At 30.6% G+C, this 23883-nt stretch overlaps 1 protein-coding gene and 1 long non-coding RNA gene across 2 annotated transcripts; one reads left to right on the top strand and one right to left on the bottom strand.

Moving 5' to 3' along the window:
* Positions 1–2892: 2892 nt before the first annotated feature.
* LOC130990471 (E3 ubiquitin-protein ligase RING1-like) lies at positions 2893–3234 on the bottom strand. Its single transcript, XM_057914703.1, has one exon. The coding sequence runs from the start codon at positions 3232–3234 to the stop codon at positions 2893–2895; it is 342 nt and encodes a 113-aa protein (XP_057770686.1).
* Positions 3235–11858: 8624 nt separating this feature from the next.
* LOC130988565 (uncharacterized) lies at positions 11859–12890 on the top strand. Its single transcript, XR_009090134.1, has 2 exons — positions 11859–12290; positions 12615–12890. It is a non-coding gene; the product is annotated as an uncharacterized LOC130988565 (long non-coding RNA).
* The last annotated feature ends 10993 nt before the right edge of the window (positions 12891–23883 follow it).

The following is a 23883-nucleotide window of genomic DNA, read 5'->3' as shown; positions in this document are numbered from 1 at the left end:
AATATCTAAGTCCGCGCATAGCGCGGGGGCACAACTAGTTATAAAATAGAGAATGAATATATTCGGAATTTCTGATTTTATTTTCTAATTACATTTCGTGGCTTCGGACCCTTTTGATTTCAACAAATTAAAAGTTGGTCAATCATATTTTATTAGACATGGTGATATTATATTAAAATAGCCAAATGGATACGAAAAGATTTATCTAATTTTATCTCATCATAAATACTACTCCCTCCGTCCCACTAAAGTTGACTACATTTTCATTTTGGGCGTCCCACTAAAGTTGGCCACTCAAGTGGAGGCCCTTAGAGCGTTTCAGTCCCCTTACTAACTGTGTGTGCAAATTGGCCCCCGAACTCAAAAAAACGGTGCAGATCGGCCCCTCTGACTTAACACCGTTATGGGCCGTTAGTCAAGGGGGCGATCTGCACCGTTTTTTCGGAGTTCAGGGGCTAATCTGCACCTTTTAACTTTTTAATTAATTCATCTCTCTCGCTCAAAATTTGATCGTCGTTGTCGCTGATTCAAGCTCTGACGAGGCCGGCGGAGGGCGCCGCCCCTTTCTTTCTCTCTTGGGCCCTAAACCTCGGAGCTCGCTCGACTGCACACGCTTAGCGTCAAGGACGAGCCCTAATTCTCCCATTCCGTCGAAAATCGCCGCCGCAATATCCGGTGAACCCGCCGCCTGGCTTTTCTCGATGAGGAGTCGCCTAGCTTTTCTCGATAAGGAGTCGCCTCTTTCTCTCAAATTCGGCGAAATCCGGTGATAAAGGCCGACGATGCCTGTCGCCATCTACACTATCGGCGTGCTGTTGAAGAAGGACGTCTCCAAATCAGAGACCATGGCCAACATGATCTCGATCTCGATTGGGGTCACGATCACCGCCTACGGCGAGGCGAAGTTCGATTCGTTGGGGGTGATTCTGCAATTGGGGGGCGGTGACGTTCGAGGGAGAATTCGAGTTTCCATTTCGATTATGTGATTTTCGGGAGCAATGACGCCGATTTGGAATTCCCGATTTGGGGCTTGGGAACTTGATTTCGTGATTTTCCTCATCTGACGGCGATTGACGCCGGAAAAGTTGGTCGGAGAAGATGAGATGTGATTTTTTTTAATGAACGGTGTGCAGATTAGCCCCCGAACTCCAAAAAGGGAAAAGGTGCAGATTAGCCCCTGAACTCCAAAAAAACGGTGCAGATCGCCCCCTCTGACTAACGGCCCATAACGGTGTTAAGTCAGAGGGGGCGATCTGCACCATTTTTTTGAGTTCGAGGGCCAATCTGCACACACAGTTAGTAAGGGGACTGAAATGCTCTAAGGCCCTCCACTTGAGGGGCCTATCTGCACCTTAACCCTTTACTCAATGTCTCTGAAAGATACATATAATTGGAAATTACACCATTTCACGATGTAAGATCAAGGTTCTAACAAAGTATACAAGATGATGGGATCCTCTGTCCCAGAATATTGTGTGTGCCACGTGTACCACTCTTCATTTCTTTGTTTTATAAATTATTTTTTATAAAAATAAAAATTATTATTATATTATAAACTCTAATTAGTATTTATCATTGAAAAATTAAAATAAAAATTATATGCCCTAACTTTGAATTAATGAACCCAAATAATCTATTATTAATTCAAATAAATATAAAAAAATAATTATAAACCCTAAATGGATGAGTGAACCCTTGTTAATTATCTTTATATTATATAAAGCATAAGAAATTAAAATTGAATAAAAAATCATTTAAAAATATAAAAAAATGAAGAGTGGTACACGTGGTACACACTATATTTTGGGACAGATGATCCCATTTGACAAAGTATATACAAGATACAAGAGAGTTATTATCACGCTTAATTAAGAACTTTTTTATATACATGATGTATCATGTATGAATGTGTTACATGATGGGAATGAGATTCAGTATACCACACTTTATGTCCCACTTTGTGTTCCACTTTCAATTTTATTTATTTTCTTATATATTTTTTCTTCAATTTCAACTTCATATGCTTTAGTTTAATTTTGTGATTATTAACTAGGGTTTATTCCATCAATCTAGGGTATATAATTATTTTTTATCATTTAATTTCACTTTTATTAGTTAATAATAGGTTGATAAATTCAAAGTCATGGTATATATTTTTTAAAAATTTTAATTTTTTAAAATAAAAATTAAATATAATTCATAGTATCATAATAAATTTTATTTTTATAAAAAATATTTATAAAATAATAGATATAAGAATGGAACACAGTGGCACACATAAAATTGTGGGACACTAGATCTCATCTCTGCATGATGTGATAGCAAGCTATATTTGTTGTGATAATAACATTTTGATAGGTCTATTAACATATTAAAAATCGTAATTTGGTGAGAGTGGTTATAGAAATTTCAATCAGGCTTCAAAACAATCCAAAATAAAATACCAACTCCTGTACAGTAAAACTTGGAAATAATAAATTAATAGCTATATATATAAGCTAAAAAATTAAAAGCTATTTTTATTGATTTGGCTCTCCATTACCATTAAACCAAGAACTGCTTCCCAAAAGATCCCTTCAACTAAAAAAATATGCAAACACATCCACTGTTACATCTTTCTTAACTGGTTAGCTTAGTATTATATATAAACCAAAATCGAAGAGAAAAAAAAAAAAGAAGACAAGATTTTGTGTGAGGACGTCCTCGTGAGACCATAATATTTAGGATTTATTAATCTTAATTAGAAGTTACTTAATCTCCACATATCCTCAGGTGAGAACGTCATCAGAGGATACTATCTCGAAATAGAAAAAAAAAAAAAAAACTAAAAAAAAAACCAATTCCAGTAATCAAGCACAAAGGAATAGGAAAGAGAGAGGAAAAAGAAACAATTCAATCAGAAGAAATGATTCCCGGCGGCGGACAGTTTTGGCGGCACAAGGGGCAGGAATAGATGAGGGAGAGCCACCGCAAAATGCAGTGCTGATGGAATACATGGCCGCAGGGGATCTGCTTAGCCGCCCCGCCTAAGCGGAGCCCCTCCGCGCAAACTGCACACCGGCCGCTGCCTTCCACCGTCGGCAGTTCGTCGAGCAGGCGGCTGGCAGCCTTCGCCTTGGATTCATCATCATCTTCTTCTTCTCGCTCTTGATGGTTATCGGGTAAGTCAACGTCCATGGTCAACGCTGCGTCGAGATCGAACATCTCGTCGATGGGAATCTGGGACGGCAACATGTATGTATATCTAAGAAAATAAAACCGTTGAAATTTTAAATAGGAAAAAGACTGGAGGATTTAGATGTTAGCTGTGTTTGATTTGATCGCCAAGGTTAGTTATACTTATATAGGGAGGAAGGCGCAGCCGGCGAGTCAACTTAAACTAATTTACTCCATTATTTAATTGAATAAAGAGCGGTGGGATTAATTAGAAGTGTGCGACCACGTAAAAAGACCAACTGGCCACACATTAATCAAAAAGTATTAATGAATAAAATTAGTCAAGATGGAACCAAGCAAAGGATAATTTCTTTTTGTCATCCATTATTACTTCACTATACAAGCACCCACATCGGTCGATTCATCCAAAGGGGCTCGAGTCATACGTTTTTTCGATAAGTCGATCGATGTAAGTCGACGACGACTTGAGTCCGATGCATCTTTATAAGCTTAGCTCATCCTGCAATGCCCCCGCCGAATTTTTTTTTTAAAGGAAATTTTATTAAATTTGAATGCGCCTATTTTTAAGGTTTCCTTTTTATTATATATATATATTTTGTTTTCAAACGGCTATATTCATTTTTAATTTTTTTTGTATCAAACGACTATATGCCATTTTTTTCATCTATAAATACCCCTTCAATCCTCTTTCAAATTCATTCTCTCAAACTTTCAAATTCACTATCCTTCATCCTTCACCTTTTCTTTTTTATCTCTTAAATTCTTCCACCAATCAAAATTTAAGAGAGACACTCCAGTAGGTGAACGGCGACTCTGGCAAACAGTGGCGACATATCTGAAATTATACAACTTTGAGAGAGAGACAAAGGGAGGGATGGAGAGGGGGGGGAGCGAACCTTCGGTGAACGTCGAGAGGGCAGCAGATCGATTCCTGCAGAAGGCAAGCGGCGGTGGCAGTGGACTCCGGCAGAGAAGGGGAAGGAGGTTTGTTTAGGGAATGTTAGGGCTGCAACTGAATTTAGGGGAAGAGATAAGAAACCATTCAATAATTCTCGATGGGTCCCGAATATAATTCTCGACGGATATGTCGTCGCTGTCGATTGTGCGTCATTCTTTCCCATTTTCGATTAGGGAACCACTATCACCCTATGTTTCAGTCCCTCTCACTTCTAGGTTGATGACATGCAGCAATGAATGAAACAATGATGTAATTGATCACTATTTTTATAGCAACAAAAACTGCAACTAGCATAGTGTAATTGTAGCAAATATATATATATATATATATATATATATATATATATATATATATATATATATATAGGGTTAGGTTAAAATAAGAACTAGACTTAGGATATAAATTAAGAACCAATATTAACCAATAGATCAAGATCAATCAATGGCCAGATTTGATCCTAAGAATCAGGCTGAAATTCACGTTGACTACAATAATAGGATAGAAAGGTAATTTCTGATTTTGGTTATTATTCTTTCCTTAATTAAGGGAATTGTGTTATTCAATCAAAATTAAATGATTTATCCCTTTATTTCTGTAGGAAACACGTTAACACGCAAAACACAAAACCAAAAGTTAAAAAAAATGAAGGTATGTTTTTTTTTTTTCTATAAACGCAGACAACCAACCAGAATTTGATAATATATCATCCTAATTTCACTCATTCTGTGTTCACGCATAGTTATATAATGATTCATACATGAATCATAGATATTCGTACAAATTGTATAAACATGTTCATAATCTGGAATGAGCAAGTCACTGTTTCGTTGCTAATACCTTGACGAAATACACAAACTTTTTTATTCATGCACATATGCTAAGGCGATTCATATATTGATAAAAATTTATTCGTTCAATCTATATGAGCATGCTCATGTTTTTGTGATGGACACGTTGTGATAGAAAATATATACATGAAACTGTTACAATTAATCTGTCATCCTATTCACATTGGTTTGTAGGTTATTCATGCGTACACACTAAAATATTCGCTCCATTGTAATATTCGCATTATGATACATCAATATATTGTGCTAAGCCCAAATATTCACACACTATTCAATTATATTCACACACCATTGAATTATATTCACGCAATTAAACAGTTATACCCTTTTTGTACACATATTTTCGCAGATTTGGTCTTAGTAATTCACGCAAGTAATTGAATGATATCCAAATGCCATTTTTCAATCACATCATATCTTTCTTCCAAATGAATTAGGCGTTTTTTTCGGGAATCAAATTACATTCCTATTTTGCCGATTCAAAAAGTCAACAACCGATTCCAAATTTACCCTCAATACTAAATAACGTATGAATTACTTTGTTAATTAAAATGAATAGATGAGATTCTAGTAAAAATGATCTCAGCCGTTAGAATAGGCAACATCTAAGGTTAAGATTAGTTCTTAATTTATATACTAAGAGGAGTTTGTGGAATAACTGCCCCCTATATATATATATATATATATATATATATATATATATATATATATATATATATATATATATATATATAGGGGAGGGCTACAGTGAAAACACTTCTAAAATATAAATATAAACGTTTTTTAATGTACGAATTTTATCCAACATGGTTACGAATTCATCCAACATGGTTACGAATTGTGAAAAATAAATTTTTGCTACATTTGGGATTCGAACCTAGGACCACGAATTCATCCAAAAGAGTTACAAATCAACCGTAGATCTTGATAATCTAAGGGCTTAAAATTGTTTATATTTTATATTTTAAGAAGTGTTTTTATCAAAATAGTACTGCCAATTGTAATATAGTATACCATTAAAGCACCCCTGAAAAAATGAAAAAATTAATATGGAAAAGCTATTAAAGTCGTTTTAATTAAACCAATAAGAAAACATATCGATATGTGGTATGCATTTGCTACATAGTGTTTTAAGTTCTAAACGAGTTTCCTCGAGATATTTAAGTGGTGGACATATTCCTAATATAAAATGTGAAGTTCTAGTGTGCGTGTATTAGTGCAATGGTGTAATGTTCAAATTTGAGGTCAAAATTTGGGATTCGAATTCACAGTCATATGATCCTTAAAATTATTTTATCGTTTTAATTTTTATATAAAAAAGTGAAATTCTAAGATTTAATTTCATTTGAATAGGTTATTAATTACACTAGCATTATATATGCTATTTAAAGGGGTGTTAGGCACTATACTACAACCCAAAATCAACAACAAATATGTAAACGAACAGCTTACATATATCATTGCATTTACTTGCCGTAATAGTATGGCTCTTTAAATCTAAAAGAGGAAACATATTGAAATTGTGTTCGCTTTGCTTTGGCCTTTTTAAAATTTTAGGCACATACAATTTTCCAGAAAGATAAGCAGAAATGCCCATATATATATATATATATATATATATATATATATATATATATAGGGGCGCGTTCCAGTGAGACCCCATAATTTTCGTGAAACACTAGGACAATGAATAAGACATATAATACTAATGAACAAAACGTATATCTAATGAACAAGATGTATATATTGATGAAAAATAAAATTAAAAAAATTCGTAATGAATAAGACATATATACTGATGAACAGGGCCGTATATACTGATGAACAATGCAGTATATGCTGATGAATAACAAAATTTAAAATATTCTGCTCCCTCCAGGATTCGAACCCTGTAAAAAAAAATCACCTTCCAGATACAATATCAGCTATAGGATTGATAAAATAAACGCACCAGATCGTGCCCTAGATCTCACTAAAATTAGGGGGTCTCATTGGAGCGGCCCCCTATATATATATGTATAGTCTTTATAAAAAGATCCAGGGGGACCAACCGGGGGGGGGGGTCTCAGTCTGAAAACGAAATTGAGATGGAAAGTTTGTATTCTAATTTCTAAATAGGAAAAAAGTGGCTCGTGGGAAACGGATGAACAGAAGAACTAATTGAAAGATAATATATATATTTAAATAATATTATCGTGAAAGGTAACAAACAAACTTATACACATCGAAATATTTTGTCTAATTCTTATAGGAAAGTCAAAAAAGAAAAATTGTAAAATCAAGTGGAAAGAAGTCGGCGGCGGCACAAAGGGCAGGAATCATGCAAGGAGAGCCACTTGGATATGCAATTCTGATGGAAAACATGAGCGCACGCCACTTTCTTTGCCGCCCCTCCCACGCCCAACTCCTCCATACAAACTATACACTCGCCGCCGCCCTCCACAACCACCGTCGCCATTTCATCCACCGCCGCCGCTCGACACTGCTGCTCCTTCACCGCATCGTATTCATCCATCGTCGTCGCCAAAGCCATGTCGAGGTCGAACACTTCATCCATGCCAGTATGGGGCGACATCTCACTTTCAAATTATATATAAATTACACACTCGCTCAAGTTTAAGTAGAATTTGCAAAAGTAAGTTGAATTGGAGCTTCTAATTCGGATGCAGCTTCGATTTATATAGGTCAAGGTACTAGGAATTTCTAAGTCACGTGTATTTATTTAATGTTTATTTATTATTAGTGGGCCGTTGTAAGATTAAAACTACTCACGGCAACTATTAAATAATTGAAAACAAAAGGATAAAATACAATTTTGATATCAAATTCAAAAGTGATGAGATGAAACTACTAGCCTGGTTTCGTAGAAGTGTCTGCCTTTGTGAGTCGTGGTGCACACGTAAAATAGACTTAATTGCCCGCAAAAAGCACTTAGGGCATGTTTGTTTGGCACGGATTCTGGCCTGGGAAAGTAATCTGATTCCAAAATATTAAATTCCCGTGTTTGGTTAAATTTTTATGAGTCAAGGAAAGTAATAAGAATCCTGAAAACAAGAAAAGTAGTGCAACTTTCCAGGATTCTTATTCCCTAACTTTTCTTAGGTATTCTTTTTCCTCATTCTCAGGATTTTTATTTATTTGTATTATTTTATAATAAAATGTAAATTATAATTTCTATTTAGTTGGAATTTAATGTTTCTATTATTATTATTATTATTATTATTATTATTATTATTATTATTATTATTATTATTATTATTATTATTATTTAATTAGTTCATAATTTATTTTAAGCAAATTATAATGTAATTATCGTAACTATGTATCAACTTTATATTATTATTATTATTATTATTATTATTATTATTATTATTATTATTATTATTATTATTATTTAATTATTTCATAATTTATTTTAAGCAAATTATAATGTAATTCTCGTAACTATGTATCAACTTTATATTATTATTTTATTATTATTATTATTATTATTATTATTATTATTATTATTATTATTATTATTATTATTATCATCATCATCATCATCATCATTTAATTGATTAATTAGTTCATAATCTCTTTATTTTAAGCAAATAATAATTTATTTCTCATAACTATGAATCAAATTAATAATAATAATAATAATAATAATAATAATATTTTAAGCAAATTATAATTTAATTCTTAGAACTATGATCATACTTTATTAAGAAAATCTTAATTTAATTTTTTAAAACTACAAAAATCATACTTTATGTACATTATTATTATTATTATTATTATTATTATTATTATTATAAACAAATCTTGATTAAATTTTAGAGCTATGAATCACACTTTATTATTATTATTATTATGTAAGAAAATTTGAATTTAATTTTAGAATTATAAATCATATAATTAACCTTAATAATGTACTTTGTTGTTACTAAAAAAATTATAGAGAAATTTATTATAAAGATTAAATTACAATTTAATTCTTATATATATTGATTAATTATATTTATTTAATGATACAAATCCAGAATACTAATAAATATTTTTGATATTTCCAAACACTGGAAAATGAATCTATTAGGATTCATTTTCCACGGAATCATTTTCCTGGGAATAACAATCCCAATTCACATTACTTTCCTGGCAAACAAACATGCCCTTAGGTTAATAATGCTTAGAATTAAATGGGTATTAAAAAGTGAATAAAGGTAAGTGCTAAATATGTATATGTGGGTGGGTTGTTGTCAATTGGCTATAATCAATTCTTTAACTTCCCCATGTGTTGGTTTAGTTCTATTGATTGACTCATATAGCTATTACTGCGTTCGATTAGAGTAATAAAGCTACTTTAACAAAATGTAATATTGCTTGTACTCAATCTTTTATTAAATTGTAAAGTTGTTGAAATAGTGTTAAATGGATCGAGTTTTGCTACTGTTGACTGTTGGAAAATTCAATCCTATCAAAATTAGTTAATACTCCTACTAGCTAATAATAATGATAATAATAGGTTTTGCCTAATTAGCAGTAAAACACGACTAATTTCCAAAACACCAATTAATATCAGTAAGATGTATAGGCCTAATATGTGCTGCCAAGTCAAAACACCAATTAATAACCATATAATAATATCAAATTTTATACTCAAAATTTATAAATTGAAATATGCATATATATACAACACGTTCAAGATTCATTTGATTATAAGATTTAAATTGCATATGCGTGTTTGAAGATATAAAATGCATTACAAACTTATGGATTATATGAGTCTGCGTGTTTCACTGAAAACTACATAACAAAGTTTCTATTATATTCCAGAAACATTTGATTTTGCGTATCCATTATATATAATACATATATTTCTCTCTCTATATAAAGATCTACCAAATATAATTACCCTTTTGAATATAGTATATATTTCTTCCATCTCCCAAATAATTTCATAGAAAGAAGAATCACGAGTTTTAAAAGGAAATTATTAAATGTATTAAAAATTACAAAAAAAATATTACTATAATCAGAACCGATCACCTACCCACCGTGGGCAAATATAATGTGCTCACCGCTGATGTGGCAATTGTAATTAGAGTAAGATAATTTTAATTAGAATAAAATTTATTAATTCTTCTTCCTAATTACTTAACATTAACATATCAATGGTGGACACATTATTCTTACCCACGGTGGGTAGGTGCTCGATTTTGATACTATAATTTTAGTATTGAAAATGATGAAACTGTTAAGAGTAAATAAAATATTATTAATTAGTTGGAGCGGTGAATAATTATTTAATGAAATATTACGTGCTACCAAATCATAAGACACGTGTCCCTGAAATGTGTCGCAATAGTAACGACACAATATTACTGAAATTAAATATTCACTTTTAAATAATTTCAGTAAATTTAAAATACATGTTACCATCAAATTACATAATTATTTTACCGAAAAATGAAACACATGTTTATTTGTGCAAGTCAGTAGAGAGAAAATAAATTAGTTTAAAAATTATAATTTTTTATATTTTTAAATCTTAAATCTATTTTCTATATATTATACATATCAAATTAAAGCATTTATCATAATTTTTAATTAGAGAAAAATATTAAATATCTTATCATAATTGAACGTACATAATTTCGAATGAAAGGATAAAGAAAAAGAATGAGAAGAAAAGATAAAAAGAAAAAAAAATAGAAAAAACTTTGAAAAACTTAAATTTGTAAATTTTAATGGTAAAATGTTACTGTTAAAAAAAAGATATTTTGAAACTTTAAATAATTACGAATTTTTTCGTTTCAAATATATTTTTTATTATTTATACATTAAATTAAAGGTCTTATTATGATCTTTAATTTAAAATATATATTGAATATTATTTCATAAATTAAATTTAACGATTTTTACAAAAGACTCAAAAAAAGAGTAAAAAGAAAGAGAGGGAGACTTTTATGAAATTAAGAAATTAAGTAATTGGTATTTTGTGTGTTAAGTGTGGTAGGTGAAAAAGTGAAAATGTGAATAAAGGACAAATTTTTTGCCATTTTTAGAAACGTGTCATGCTTCGTAGGACAGACCAAAAAGGAAACTGTGTCATGCTTCGTGGACGGAGTATATGAATTAAGGTGTATGATGAATGGAATCGGGAGAGAAATTTTATTGGAAAGAATAACTTCTCAACTGTGTTTTCATATATTAGGGTGCATTATTTAAAAAAAATAAATAGAAAATGATCGAAAATATATGTTTTCGTATGTTCTACGTATATTGGATAATATTTTTGGGGCAATATATTTTTTTTTTCAAAAATTTTGTTTTTATTCTAATTCATGATAATGGTATTACGAGGTAGTGGTGTAATAATATTTTTCTATGTTTTCCTTCATAAAGAACATGCACATGATATATATATATATATATATATATGGTTAATATAGAAACCCCTCTTAAGATGAAAACTAGGAACCAATTTAAAGCCATTGATTTAAATAAAATAGAGGGCTGAGATTAAACTACAGATGCACAATTTCAATTGCATAGATGCACAGTTTCAATTGCATAGATGCACAATTTCGATTTGCTTGAGTATTTTGCATTGTTGGTTTCAATTGCATAAATTGCATATTTTTTAATTGCACAGTAAAATATAATAGATGCACAGTTTCTTTTGTTGACTAAATCATAACCATTAGATCTAATATTTAAAAGGTTAAGATTAGGTTCCTAGTTCTCATTTTAACAGAGGTTTTTATTAGAACCTCTTCCTATATATATATATATATATATATATATATATATATATAGGGTAGGGATCCATAGAGAATCCCCTTAAGTTAGAGAATAAAGAATCAATAATAGCCGTCTATTAAGTGGAAATGGACGGTTATGATAAATTCTTAGATTATAGTTTTATTTCGTGAATAAACATTTAAAAATTGGTTTTAATTAGTGGAGGATAGATGTGTATTTTTACCACCACGTAATTACCCCCCAAATACCCAAATCCCGTCAATCTCGGCACTCAATTATTTTTAAGAAAGTTATGGAAGAATATACACATATTTACCACACACACCAGCACACACATTTACACACACACACACACACAGGGCACTGCCGCCCTTTTGCCCAGGCGAAGATGGCAGCCGCCAGCCACCTCGGCTCACCGCCTTCACCACAAGCACCTTCATATCCCTCGTCTCTCTGCCATGTATCTATTATTTCTTTTGGTTTTTTCGTTGTTGTTGCTCAGCGATTTCGAATTAGGGTTCTTTCTCGAAGACATCGGTTCTGCTGAAATCGAACAGGTAAGGCGATATGTTTCTAATTTTTATTCGAATTTTTGGTTGGGTTTTAGGGGTTTTGAATCGAACATGAATTAGGATTTTTGATTTATAATGGTTTTCGAAATTCAGATTGAATTTTTTTGTTGGATTTTAAATGTATTAAACGAAATATATATACGTATAACCGGAACATTGATTTATGTAGGTTAATGATTTTCAATAATTTGGGATTGAAAGTTTTGGAATGTATCCAGTTACATATTCAGTGTATTAGTGGATCTGTTCTTAATTTTATTGATTATGTTCGAAAATAATTCGTTTTCTTAATATCTTTGTATGTGAGAGTTTGCACATCGAAGAGGATGTTGAAGAAAGTAGGAGTCTTCGCCAATCAATGATCCCATACCGAATACTTGCATTACAATATGCGGTGTTTCTGAGCTCGATGCTTGTGCTGATGTCTGTGCTCGAATTGTGTTAGGTTAATATGAAATATTGAATTTGTATAATGTTTATTTTTTATTCAGAAAATTTGTATTTTTATTCGACATCTTATAGTGACATATTCATTATACTGTATTCGTTGTATTAGTTAATTTATTCAGTTTCTTGTTTTACTTATTCGATTAATAACAAAGTGGTATTCGATGAATTTTTAATATTATTTACTATAATTTTAGTGAATTATGCACTTAGTTTGTGTGTTATTCAGTATATCTTGTAGTTTATTTGTTAAATTTATATATTTATTCAGTACAATTTTAGTGAATAAACTTTCAATGTTTGCGAATAAAGTGAAAAATGTACTGAATATGTTACAAAATATGAAATAGAGACTCTGTTGAATGAACATTTAACTGATCTGAAAAATTTAACATATTAAACTGAATAAACTTTCTAGTTGTGCGAATAATATGAACAATCTACTGAATATGTTACAAAATATGAAATAATGTCGCAATTGCCCATTATTTAATCTAAAAAATAAATAAAATTAATGAAATGTCATCCATGGAATATAATTATTGTTTATAGTATTAAGAAAGTTATTCAGCAAATTACTATCCTTATTCGCAAAAAGATAATTCGTATTTAGGTACATTTAGAAAAATATTCAAATACAATATAATTATTGTTTATCGCACAAAGAAAGTTATTCAACAAAATAATATCTTTATTCGCAAACATATAATTCTTATTTAGGTACTATTTGAACAATATTTAAATACAATATAATTATTCGCAAAAATGCAATATGAATTACTAATTTTATTTAAGACTTAAATTCTGCATGCGTAATTAATTAATGGATTAATAAAAATATCAATTAGGTGAAGATTTTATCTATTCAGATATATTAATTTTTGATGAGTAAGAGGCTCGGCCATAATATGGTGACGAACATAATATAATGAACAACTCAATTAATGTGAAGGAATTTTATGATATCTCTGTTATTGTTACCGTTTAATTTATAGTCCCAATATTTAATTATACAGTTGATGGATTTAAAATAGTAAATTAATTTATTTATTTTTACACTACAAATCCAATTTTCATATATTATTAAAGACGTGAGTCTTTTTATATAGTGTTCTTAGATTTTGGCAAATTTGATTGTAAAAAAGAATAATTAAAGAAAGACAATACTCATTTTTGAGATAAGATCTAAAAAAATAATAATTAAAGAAAGACAATACTAATCTAAAAACAAGTATATAAAAAAAATGAATAAAACTAATTTCATCCATCTTCTGCGATAACAACAATGTAGGAATTATAAACTTTATTAAATTCAGTTTCATGGTTGAATAAAACGAAACTCAAAACATAAAGTAGTAAAATTAATTTAATAAATAAACAATTACAAATGAATCATGAATATCTTCAAAACTCTAGCCAAAAATAAAAAGATTCGGTCAACCTTAAGTAAACCAAAGACGGTTACATTAAAAAAAGAAAATTACTTTAATAACCTTAAACTAAAATTCGAACATATCTATTAGGATTAATATGGACGGTTAGATTGTATTAATCTAAGGGCTAGGATTCATTCTTCATTCTCTCTACATTTAGCCTTCTTTTTTGATCCCTTCCCTATATATATATATATATATATATATATATATAGAAATGTGATGCTCACTGATGTAATTATACAAGCTATTCACCCAAAATTCCGAAGAGGTGGTCTTAAGTACAAACAAGTGTACCGTACAACTGAATTGACCCGCACTCAAATCATAATCCACATTCTGATTCGAACCCGCCTAAATCGTATAAATGACAATTCAGTTATACAAATGACACTGCCTGTAGTTGACACTATTATATTATACAAATGACATTGCGTATGAATGACACTATGTATAACTGACGCTAGGGGAAGGCTAAAATAAAAATCAAAATTAGACTATAAAATAGGAACCATTTTCAACCCTTGGATCATCAAGATCTACGTACGGTTAATTCATCGCCTTGTTGGAATAATTTATGGTCCTGAGTTCGAATCCCATATGCAGCAAAAAATTTAATTTTCGTAATTCATACATTTACACAGCGGATTCATGAGTTTTCTACATATAATTCATACATTTTAATTAGTTTATAGTTTATAGTCTAAGAGCTAGGAGTTTTCTCAATAGCCCTCCCCACTGACACTATTTAGAAATATAAATGACACTTCCTATAATTGACACTATAAGATTGTAAATGACACTATAACATTTTTAAAAAGTTACAGTATCATTTTTTTAACCGAATAGTGTCAATTATAAGCATTATTATTTGTATACTCGAATAGTGTCATTTATACGATTTAGGTCAAAATGATGGTTCGGATCAAGATGCAAATCATAGTTTGGATGCGGGTCAATTCAGTTGTACGGTACACCCGATTGTACCTAAGTTTTTATGAATCCAAAATCTATACGAGAGAAGGCAACGGTGTAATGCATACATTAATTGGTCAAGCCAATAAAACGCTACTTGTGAACTGCAACTTGGGTCTTATAAATGTGATGTTTGTCATAGTCGATGTGAAATCAGAAGCGACTTTTCATAGGCAATTTGCTCATTGCAACCTAATATTCACTCACTCTTACTTGATAATGTTCATCACCATTTAAAGATATAATTCAAAACGCTCCACCTGCAACAATCAATCACATTCGTTGTGGTGACCATTTATATTTTATTATAGTTTGGGCGCAATATCCAGTGACTTCTATTGTCAACATGCTATCTAGATAAAAGCAATAAGTAAACATCAATATCAAATTAATGTACATAATTATATAACGTCAATTTGATTAATATTCAACTCAATTAGTAGTATCCACATTAAGATGGAATGGAAAGTCAACTATCAGATGAGAGTGACAGGATCTTTTGCGGTATATAATACTGGTAGTATTATTTTCTTCCTCAATCCAATCAAGGTAAAACTAAGAAAGACAGTAAGTCAAGTGATTTAGAAGATACAGAAAATGGCTCTTTGGCGAGTAGCAATCGAATCCACTTGTACAAAATATGGTTGGCTTATACTAAAGATAAGAGTGTTTTTTTTTTTTTTGAATTACATAAGGTAATATATATAATTAATAAGCTACTACACCACATGCTAATGGGACCTCTGTACCATATAAAGGTGGAAAATACTATACCGCACACAGATGAGATCACTACACCACACAAAGATGAAAAAATACACCACACGCAAGCAAACTGAACCCAAGACCTCTTGCAAATGAGTTTTGTTTTTTTTTTTTTTTTTGATTAAGTTGAGGGAAGGGGGTGGAGATTGAATCTCAGTCTCTCACCCTCTAGAAATAAGGGTTAAGAATTATTAATTGTCCAGATTTGATAATAAATGTTACTCCATCCGTCCCAGCGAAGGTGAAACGTTTCTTTTGGACACAAGATTTAAGGAGTTAGTGTTTAGTGAAAAGTGAAATGAAAAAAAAAAAGTAAATAAAAAAGTAAAATGAAAGAGAGGGTGAATGAAAAATAGTTTTAATTTATTCCAAAATGGGAAATAATAACTCAATTTCATTGGGACAGTCCGAAAAGGAATACAACTTCATTACGTTGGGACGGAGGGAGTAATATATATGAATAGAATATCCTAAAACTATCCAAGCATAAATCATGTTATCTTAGATATTCAGAATTATTATAGTTAAATGGATATGTTATATAGAAACGGTTGAAAATTTGAAAAAAAAAAATTCATAAATTTTTTATTAGGCGTATTTCATATGTATATTTTGGATGCTTTCGAGTGATTTCCATGCTTTTGGTGCGTCCATTTTCATCAAAAATATATGGCGGTCACTGTCAACCAGTATGTCCACACTCGGCAGATTGCCGCAAGCAAAATCATCTTCCAAAGGATTGGCAAGAATTTTTTCAATTAGAGCCTTCAAGTAACACACGAAATTTAAAAATTAATTTGAGAAAATACTTAACTCAAAAATAAATGAATAAAATTCAAACTAAAAGCAATTGTTTTAATCCTAAAGAATAAATATAAACTCCAACAATTAAGAAAGATTTCAATAATCAATTAAGTTCACCCCAGTGCTTCTTTAATCATTGTCGGAATAAACAAAATTAGCTAAAACTCATATAAATTATATGAAATAAAAATAAATAAGAAATTATGAGATGGAAAAATAAAGAAAAGAAAACTTGAATAAGGTTGAAAGCAATTCATGTCCAGGTTTCTACCTTATATAGGTTAAAACCCAAATCTAATTCTAAATAGATAAGGCAATCAATCCTTATCAAATAAGTTCAGGCCCAAAAAGAGAGAATTAAATCCAGTCCACTGAAAGATAAAAAAAAAAAAAAAAAGATGTCAGCCTGCAATTTTTATCGCCAATCTTTAGTTTGGACATCTTAGGTGGTATAAGCACACCATCCAACTTTTATGCAGCATAACTTTTTATTCATAACATGACTATAAAATTCTTCTCAAAATCAACATTTTTTCCAAAACCTATCAAAACATCAAAGAAATTAATTAAAATTGAATTTATATCTAAAGTTAATATTTAGCATAAATTAAGCATAGAAACACCCGAAAATACTCAAAATATGCATACAAAATACGCCTAATCAGTATTTTAGGTGAAAAAAACTTGATAAGTTGACTTGTTAGAGTTTTGAATATACAGAGGAGAGGAGCATTCAAAGGGAAAAAAAGGTCTATACAAATCATCCATTTCCAACATCTTTTTTAACCTTTTTGAAGGCGCTCCTCAAAATTTCTTCTGTCACCGAAAGTGTGTTGTGAGTGGAATAAGAGTCTCACCTTTTATACGAATGTTAAAATAATTAAAGTGAGTAAGGGCCCAACCTATTTTTACTAAAAATATAAATGGATACCAAAATGTGGGACGACCAAAAAAAGAAAGTTGAATACTAAAAGCTGGAACGGAGGGAATATATTTTACTAGCTCAATTATGAATTTACGAAGTGGAAAAAATAGAATAGATCCCTTTTTGAAATGAAATTTGGCGGATTGTCGTTAAAAGGTGTTAGATGAGCACGGTTCATCCTCTATTTTTACTTTATTATTATTATTATTGAGGAAAAAAGCCATGTATATAAATCAGGATAAAAAAATATCTTGAGCATAAAATACAAATTACCAATTATATCTCTATGTTGTAAATATATCTATAAGATATATCTTATGTGTGTTGACCAAGAAATCTCCCTAAAACCCTAGCTTCCTACTTGTATAAATAGAGATCTTTAGCCTCCATATTGAATACACTACATTCGTATTATCTTCTCTATTCTCTCGCTTCTCTCTAGTTTATAACACGTTATCAGCACGATAGTTCTAATTCTCTCATCTCGCTTCGATCGTACAAAGGTAATTCTACTTTACTTTTTGTGCCATTAACATGTGTCGATTTTATGTGAATCATATAAGAGTGTAGTTAATTAAATAACTTCATCTCTATTTGATTTCACGAAATTCTTCATATTATGTTTGATTTTATAGAAGAAGTTTTAAGATTTTGATGGCTTGATAATCGAGAAACCTATTTTGAGAGAATATGCTTTATTTGATTAATTGATTGATTTCATACATCCACTTGTAATTCACATAATTCATAAGCATGAGATATAGAATTATTTCACATGTTTGTTTATTCATACGTTCTTAATTAAATCCCTCATATATATGTATATATGGTTGTTCTCTGCAAGTTTCCTTCAATTTTTAATTGGCCATTGAGCGAATTTGATTAACTTCGTCGGGTATACATTACTTGCTTTTCTCTTGAATAGTTATTGCTCGATTACAAATATAGGCTCAAATCATTTTATAAATATTGAGTGGTATAGGCTCAAATCATTGCTTTTGATGTATTTATATTAAGTGGCAATTAACATTGATGCTTCAATTTTTTTTCATGATATGCGAAACTTTTTATAAAAAATCAGGCTTAGTAGCTTAAATTGACATGAAGTATATTTTACTCGTTTTCTCTCTTTCTGTTGGAGTTTGTTTCTATTGAAGGAAATCACATAATCGTGATAGTAAGGGTATCAAAATCGATACCAAGTTCCTTGAAGTATAAAGCAGTTGAAAACTTCATTCTTCCCATATTTGATGGCAAACTTTCTAAAGCATAGTTGTCCTATACAGACAATGAACCTCTTTGAAATCTACTGATATGTATCTATTGATGATAGTCTCTTAATTAATAGAGCAACTGAATCTTTATGTTCAATTCTTATGTTGTAATTATAGCGTTAGTATATTAAAAATGGCAATAAAAGTTATTGCATTTGAACTGATTTATTAATACAACTAGTACATTCGCCCGTGCGATGCACGGCGAACATAGTTTTGAATCAAAATTAAACAATGTAGTGTGTGTATCGGTTAAGCGATTAGGGGTTAATATCTAAAACCGAAGGTCTTGGGTTCGAGCCCCCTGTGGCGCGGCCTTTAAATTTCTTTATTTAATCACGTTAATTTATTAAAAATAAATAAATTAAATGATGTATCAAAAAAAATAAAAAATAAATATTAAATATAGTTAGAATAAAAGTAAATGTAAATTATTTTTTCTTAAAAAATAAAATAATCTACATCAATTACTCAATAAACATCTTTAATTTTATTTAATAATTTTGAAAAGTATCGTTTTTAATTTTCCATCTATTTGATGGAAAACTTTATTTTCTTCCCTAAAATTATAGAATAAACACATCATTCAAATTAAAAGAAACGAAGAAATAATAAAAAAGAGTTTTCACATCACAATATATATTTTTAAAACATGAGCTAATCATGCATAAAATTATTTTTTCTAAGTTAGCTCATTACCTATGTCATCTTATTAGAAAAGCTTCAATTGATAAGTAGGAAAATAAATTATATTATTAGAATTTATTAGAATACTAATAAAAGAGTTGAATAATTATTTGACACCAAATCAAAGATCTTGCATTTATCTTTAATTTAAGATATATATAGAATATTTTTTACAAATAAAATTTGATTTGTTAAAAAAATCATCAAAATATGAAAAAGAGAATATGAGAGAGAGAAAGAGTATAGAAAATTGAAGAATGTGTGTGATGAAAGAGAAAAGAGAGGAGAGAGGAGAGAGAAAATATATGAGATTTGTTGAGTTTTATAAATACCCTTTGATTGATTCTTTAATTACAATTTTACCACAAACTGTGTTTTCATATAATAAATAGGTTGCCCCTAAATACATTACCTTTGCTCATTTTCTGGAATTGCACATCACCTTTAAAATTTGCCTCCTAATGTGCAATTCGAGAAAATGAGCAAATATAATGTATTTAGGAGCAATTACCCCCTACTTTTATATATTGTGTAAATATATATTTGTATTGTATATATTCTATTATTATTGAAAATATGTCCAATATACATCTCAAATTAAAAATCATGATATAATCTTTAATTTAATGAAGTATAAAAATATATTTAAAATAAATAAAATATAATTATTTAATTTTTCAAAAAATCATCCTTTTTTTCTTTCCTCTCTCATCTTTTCTCTCTAATTTTTTTTCTTTCTCTCATGTGTCTTCTCTCTCCTCTCTCGCATTTCTTCTTTTCGATAACTTCTCCCACATTTTTCTCTCCTCTCTCCTCTCTCCCCTCTTTCTTTTAATTCTTAAAATACTATCCTTAATTAATGTTGTAATTGCAAAAATGCCATCAAATTGATGGGAAAAAAAACTGGTATTTTATATTATATATAGATTTCTGAAGAATTCCTTTGTTTATTCAATTCATTCTTGTGATATCAATTTATTTACTGTGAAATTTATTGTTATCACTTTCCATGCCAAATTCTATGATTTTTGTGCTCTTATTTCAAAATTAGACATGTCAGAAATGATCTTGAAAAATAATTGATGCTATTTAAATAGCACAAGTAGTATTCCTGAAGAATATTACATTCAAGATCTTAAATTGATGCTATTAAAGTAGCACAAGTAATATTCCTGAAGAATATTACATGCTCTTGAAGAGAAATATATATCACATGCTCTCGAAAATTAGACCGTGAAGGTCAAATGGCCCTAAAGGCCGAATGGTTGTACTCTTTTTCCCTTACTAAGTTTTTTTCCTACGAGGTTTTCTTAGTTAAGGTTTTTAACGAGGCAACTAGTGTAATATATGCGTAAATATATATGTCTTGTACTCTTTTCCTCTACCGAATTTTTCCTATAAGGTTTTTGCGGAGAGGTTTTTAACAAGGCATGAACATCTATACACTAATATTATATGGAATCTTATGAGATTTGTCTTGGTGATAGTGCCACTACACATATTATTCTTCAAAAGAAGAAGTTCCTTAAGTTGACATTAGCCGAGCATAACGTCAACACAATATCAGGTACATCAATCAAACATCATTGAAGGCTCCGGAAGAGCTTGTATCATTATGTCAAATGATACTAAATTAGATATTGAAAATGCACTGTAATCTAGTAAGTCTAAAAGAAACTTACTAAGTTTCAAGAATATCCGTAATAACGGATACCACATCGAGGCAATTGTGGAAGGTAGAAATGAATATCTTTGCATAAATTCTTTTTGTTTCAAGCTATAAGCTGACAAAAGAAAAATTAGCAACACTACCTTCTGGAATGTATTACACATTCATAAAAGCAATTGAGACAAACCATGTCATGAACGTAAAGTTCAATGATACAAAAAGCATGATAGATTTGGACATCGTGGAGCAACTATAATGCGCCAAATAATCAATAATTCATATGGGCACAACATATGAATAAAAAGATTCTCTCTACAAATGAATTCCCATGTGATGCTTGTGCGCAAGGCAAGTTAGTCATTAGACCTTCATATACGAAGGTTAATACTGAATCTTCATCTTTCTTAGAAAGAATTCAAGGAGACATTTGTGGACCTATACATCCACCTTGTGGACCTTTTCGATACTTTATGGTATTGATTGATGCTTCTTCTAGATGGTCACATGTATGCTTGCTTTCTACTAGAAATGCAGCATTTGCTAGACTACTTGCTCAAATCATAAAATTAAGAGCTCAATTCCCAGACAATTCAATTAAAAGAATTCGTCATGATAATGCTGGTGAGTTTACATCTCAAGCATTTGATAACTATTGTATGGCTATTGGAATTGAGATTGAACATCCAGTAGCTCATGTCCATACTCAAAATGATTTAGCGGAATCATTTATTAAACGTCTTCAAATTATTGCTAGACCATTACTTATGAAATCAAAACTCCCAACTACGGCTTGGGGTCATGCCATATTACATGCTGCAACATTAATTCGACTAAGGCCATCAACCAATCATGAATACTCCCTAATGCAAATTATCTTTGGCCGAGAACATGATGTTTATCACTTACGAACTTTTGGTTGCGCGGTTCAAGTCCCAATTGCACCCCCCCACAACGAACAAAAATGGGTCCCCAACAAAGACTGGGGATATATGTTGGATTTGATTCACCCTCGGTTATAAGGTATATAGAACCTTTAACAGGTGATTTATTTACTGCACGATTTGCAGATTGTTATTTTGACGAAATTACATTTCCAACATTAGGAGGAACAAATATACATCCAGAAAAGCACAAGGAAATCTCTTGGAATGAGAAAAACTTATCACATTTTGATTATAGAACAAATCAGTGTGAACAAGAAATTGAAAAGATCTTCATTTGCAAAAGATTGCAAATCAAATTCCTGATGCTTTTGTAGATACAAGAAAAGTGACACAATCTCACATACATGCTGCAAATACTCCAACTAAAATTGATGTCCCTGAAGGACATATAGCTTTGGCAGCAAATGAGTCTAAAATTCGTCAAAAACATGGTCGACCAGTTGGTTCCAAAGATTCTATGCCTAGAAAAAAGAAAGGGGCGAGATGGAAACCAAACAATGACGAAAATGACTAATCAACCAAAGAAAGCTATGTAATTTCAAAAAAATTACAAGTATCTGAAAATCATGAGATCTCAATAAATTATTTACATCAGATACTAGAGAGAGAAAATATCATTGTTGATGATATATTTACCTTTCATATAGCTCTTCATGTTTTAAATGAGGATTCTCAACTAAAATCTGTTGCAAAATGCAAACAAAAACTTGATTGGCCAAAGTGAAAAGAAACTATAGAAAGAGAATTAAATTCCTGTGATAACCGGAAAGTATTGGAAATATAGCCTTAACTCCGGAATCTAAAATCCATGTTGAATACAGGTGGATCTTTGTTAGAAAGAGAAGCGAGAAAAATAAAGTTACGAGATATAGAGCAAGATTCGTAGCACAAGGTTTCTCACAAAAACCAGGAATTGATTATGAGGAAACATACTCTCCAGTAATGGACGCTATTACTTTTAGATTTTTGATTAGTCTGGCTGTGTCACAAAGGCTTGATATGCGCCTTATGGATGTAGTAACTGCTTATCTATATGGATCATTAGATAATGACATATATATGAAAATTCCCGAAGGATTTAAAATGTCTGAAGGATTGCAGTCAAAACCCAAAAGCATGTATTCAATTAAACTGCAAAAATCGTTGTATGGGTTGAAACAGTCTGGTCGTATGTGGTACAATAGACTGAGCGAGTATCTTTTGAAAGAAGGATACAAGAATAATGATATCTGCCCTTGTGTTTTCATTAAGAAAATCGAAAGTGGATTTGCAATCATAGCAGTTTATGTTGATGATTTAAATTTAATTGGGACTCCTGAAGAGCTCAATAAAACTGCTGAATATTTGAAGAAAGAATTTGAGATGAAAGATTTGGGAAAGACAAAGTTTTGTCTTGGTTTGCAAATGGAACGTATCTGTGGAGGAACGTTTATCCATCAATCCACATATACAGAAAAAGTGTTAAAACGCTTTTACATGGATAATGCACATCCATTAGCATCACCAATGGTTGTTAGATCTCTTGATACTAAGAAAGATACATTTCGACCAATTGAAGAGGGTGAAACGATACTTGGTCCTGAAGTACCATATCTAAGTGCAATTGGAGCGTTAACTTATCTAGCTAATAATACTAGACCGGATATAGCTTTTTC

This window comes from Salvia miltiorrhiza, chromosome 6 (assembly GCF_028751815.1).
Source record: "Salvia miltiorrhiza cultivar Shanhuang (shh) chromosome 6, IMPLAD_Smil_shh, whole genome shotgun sequence".
Classification (NCBI taxonomy): Eukaryota; Viridiplantae; Streptophyta; class Magnoliopsida; order Lamiales; family Lamiaceae; genus Salvia; species Salvia miltiorrhiza.
The sequence above is the reverse complement of the archived record's forward strand: the minus strand, read 5'-3'. Positions and strand labels throughout refer to the sequence as shown.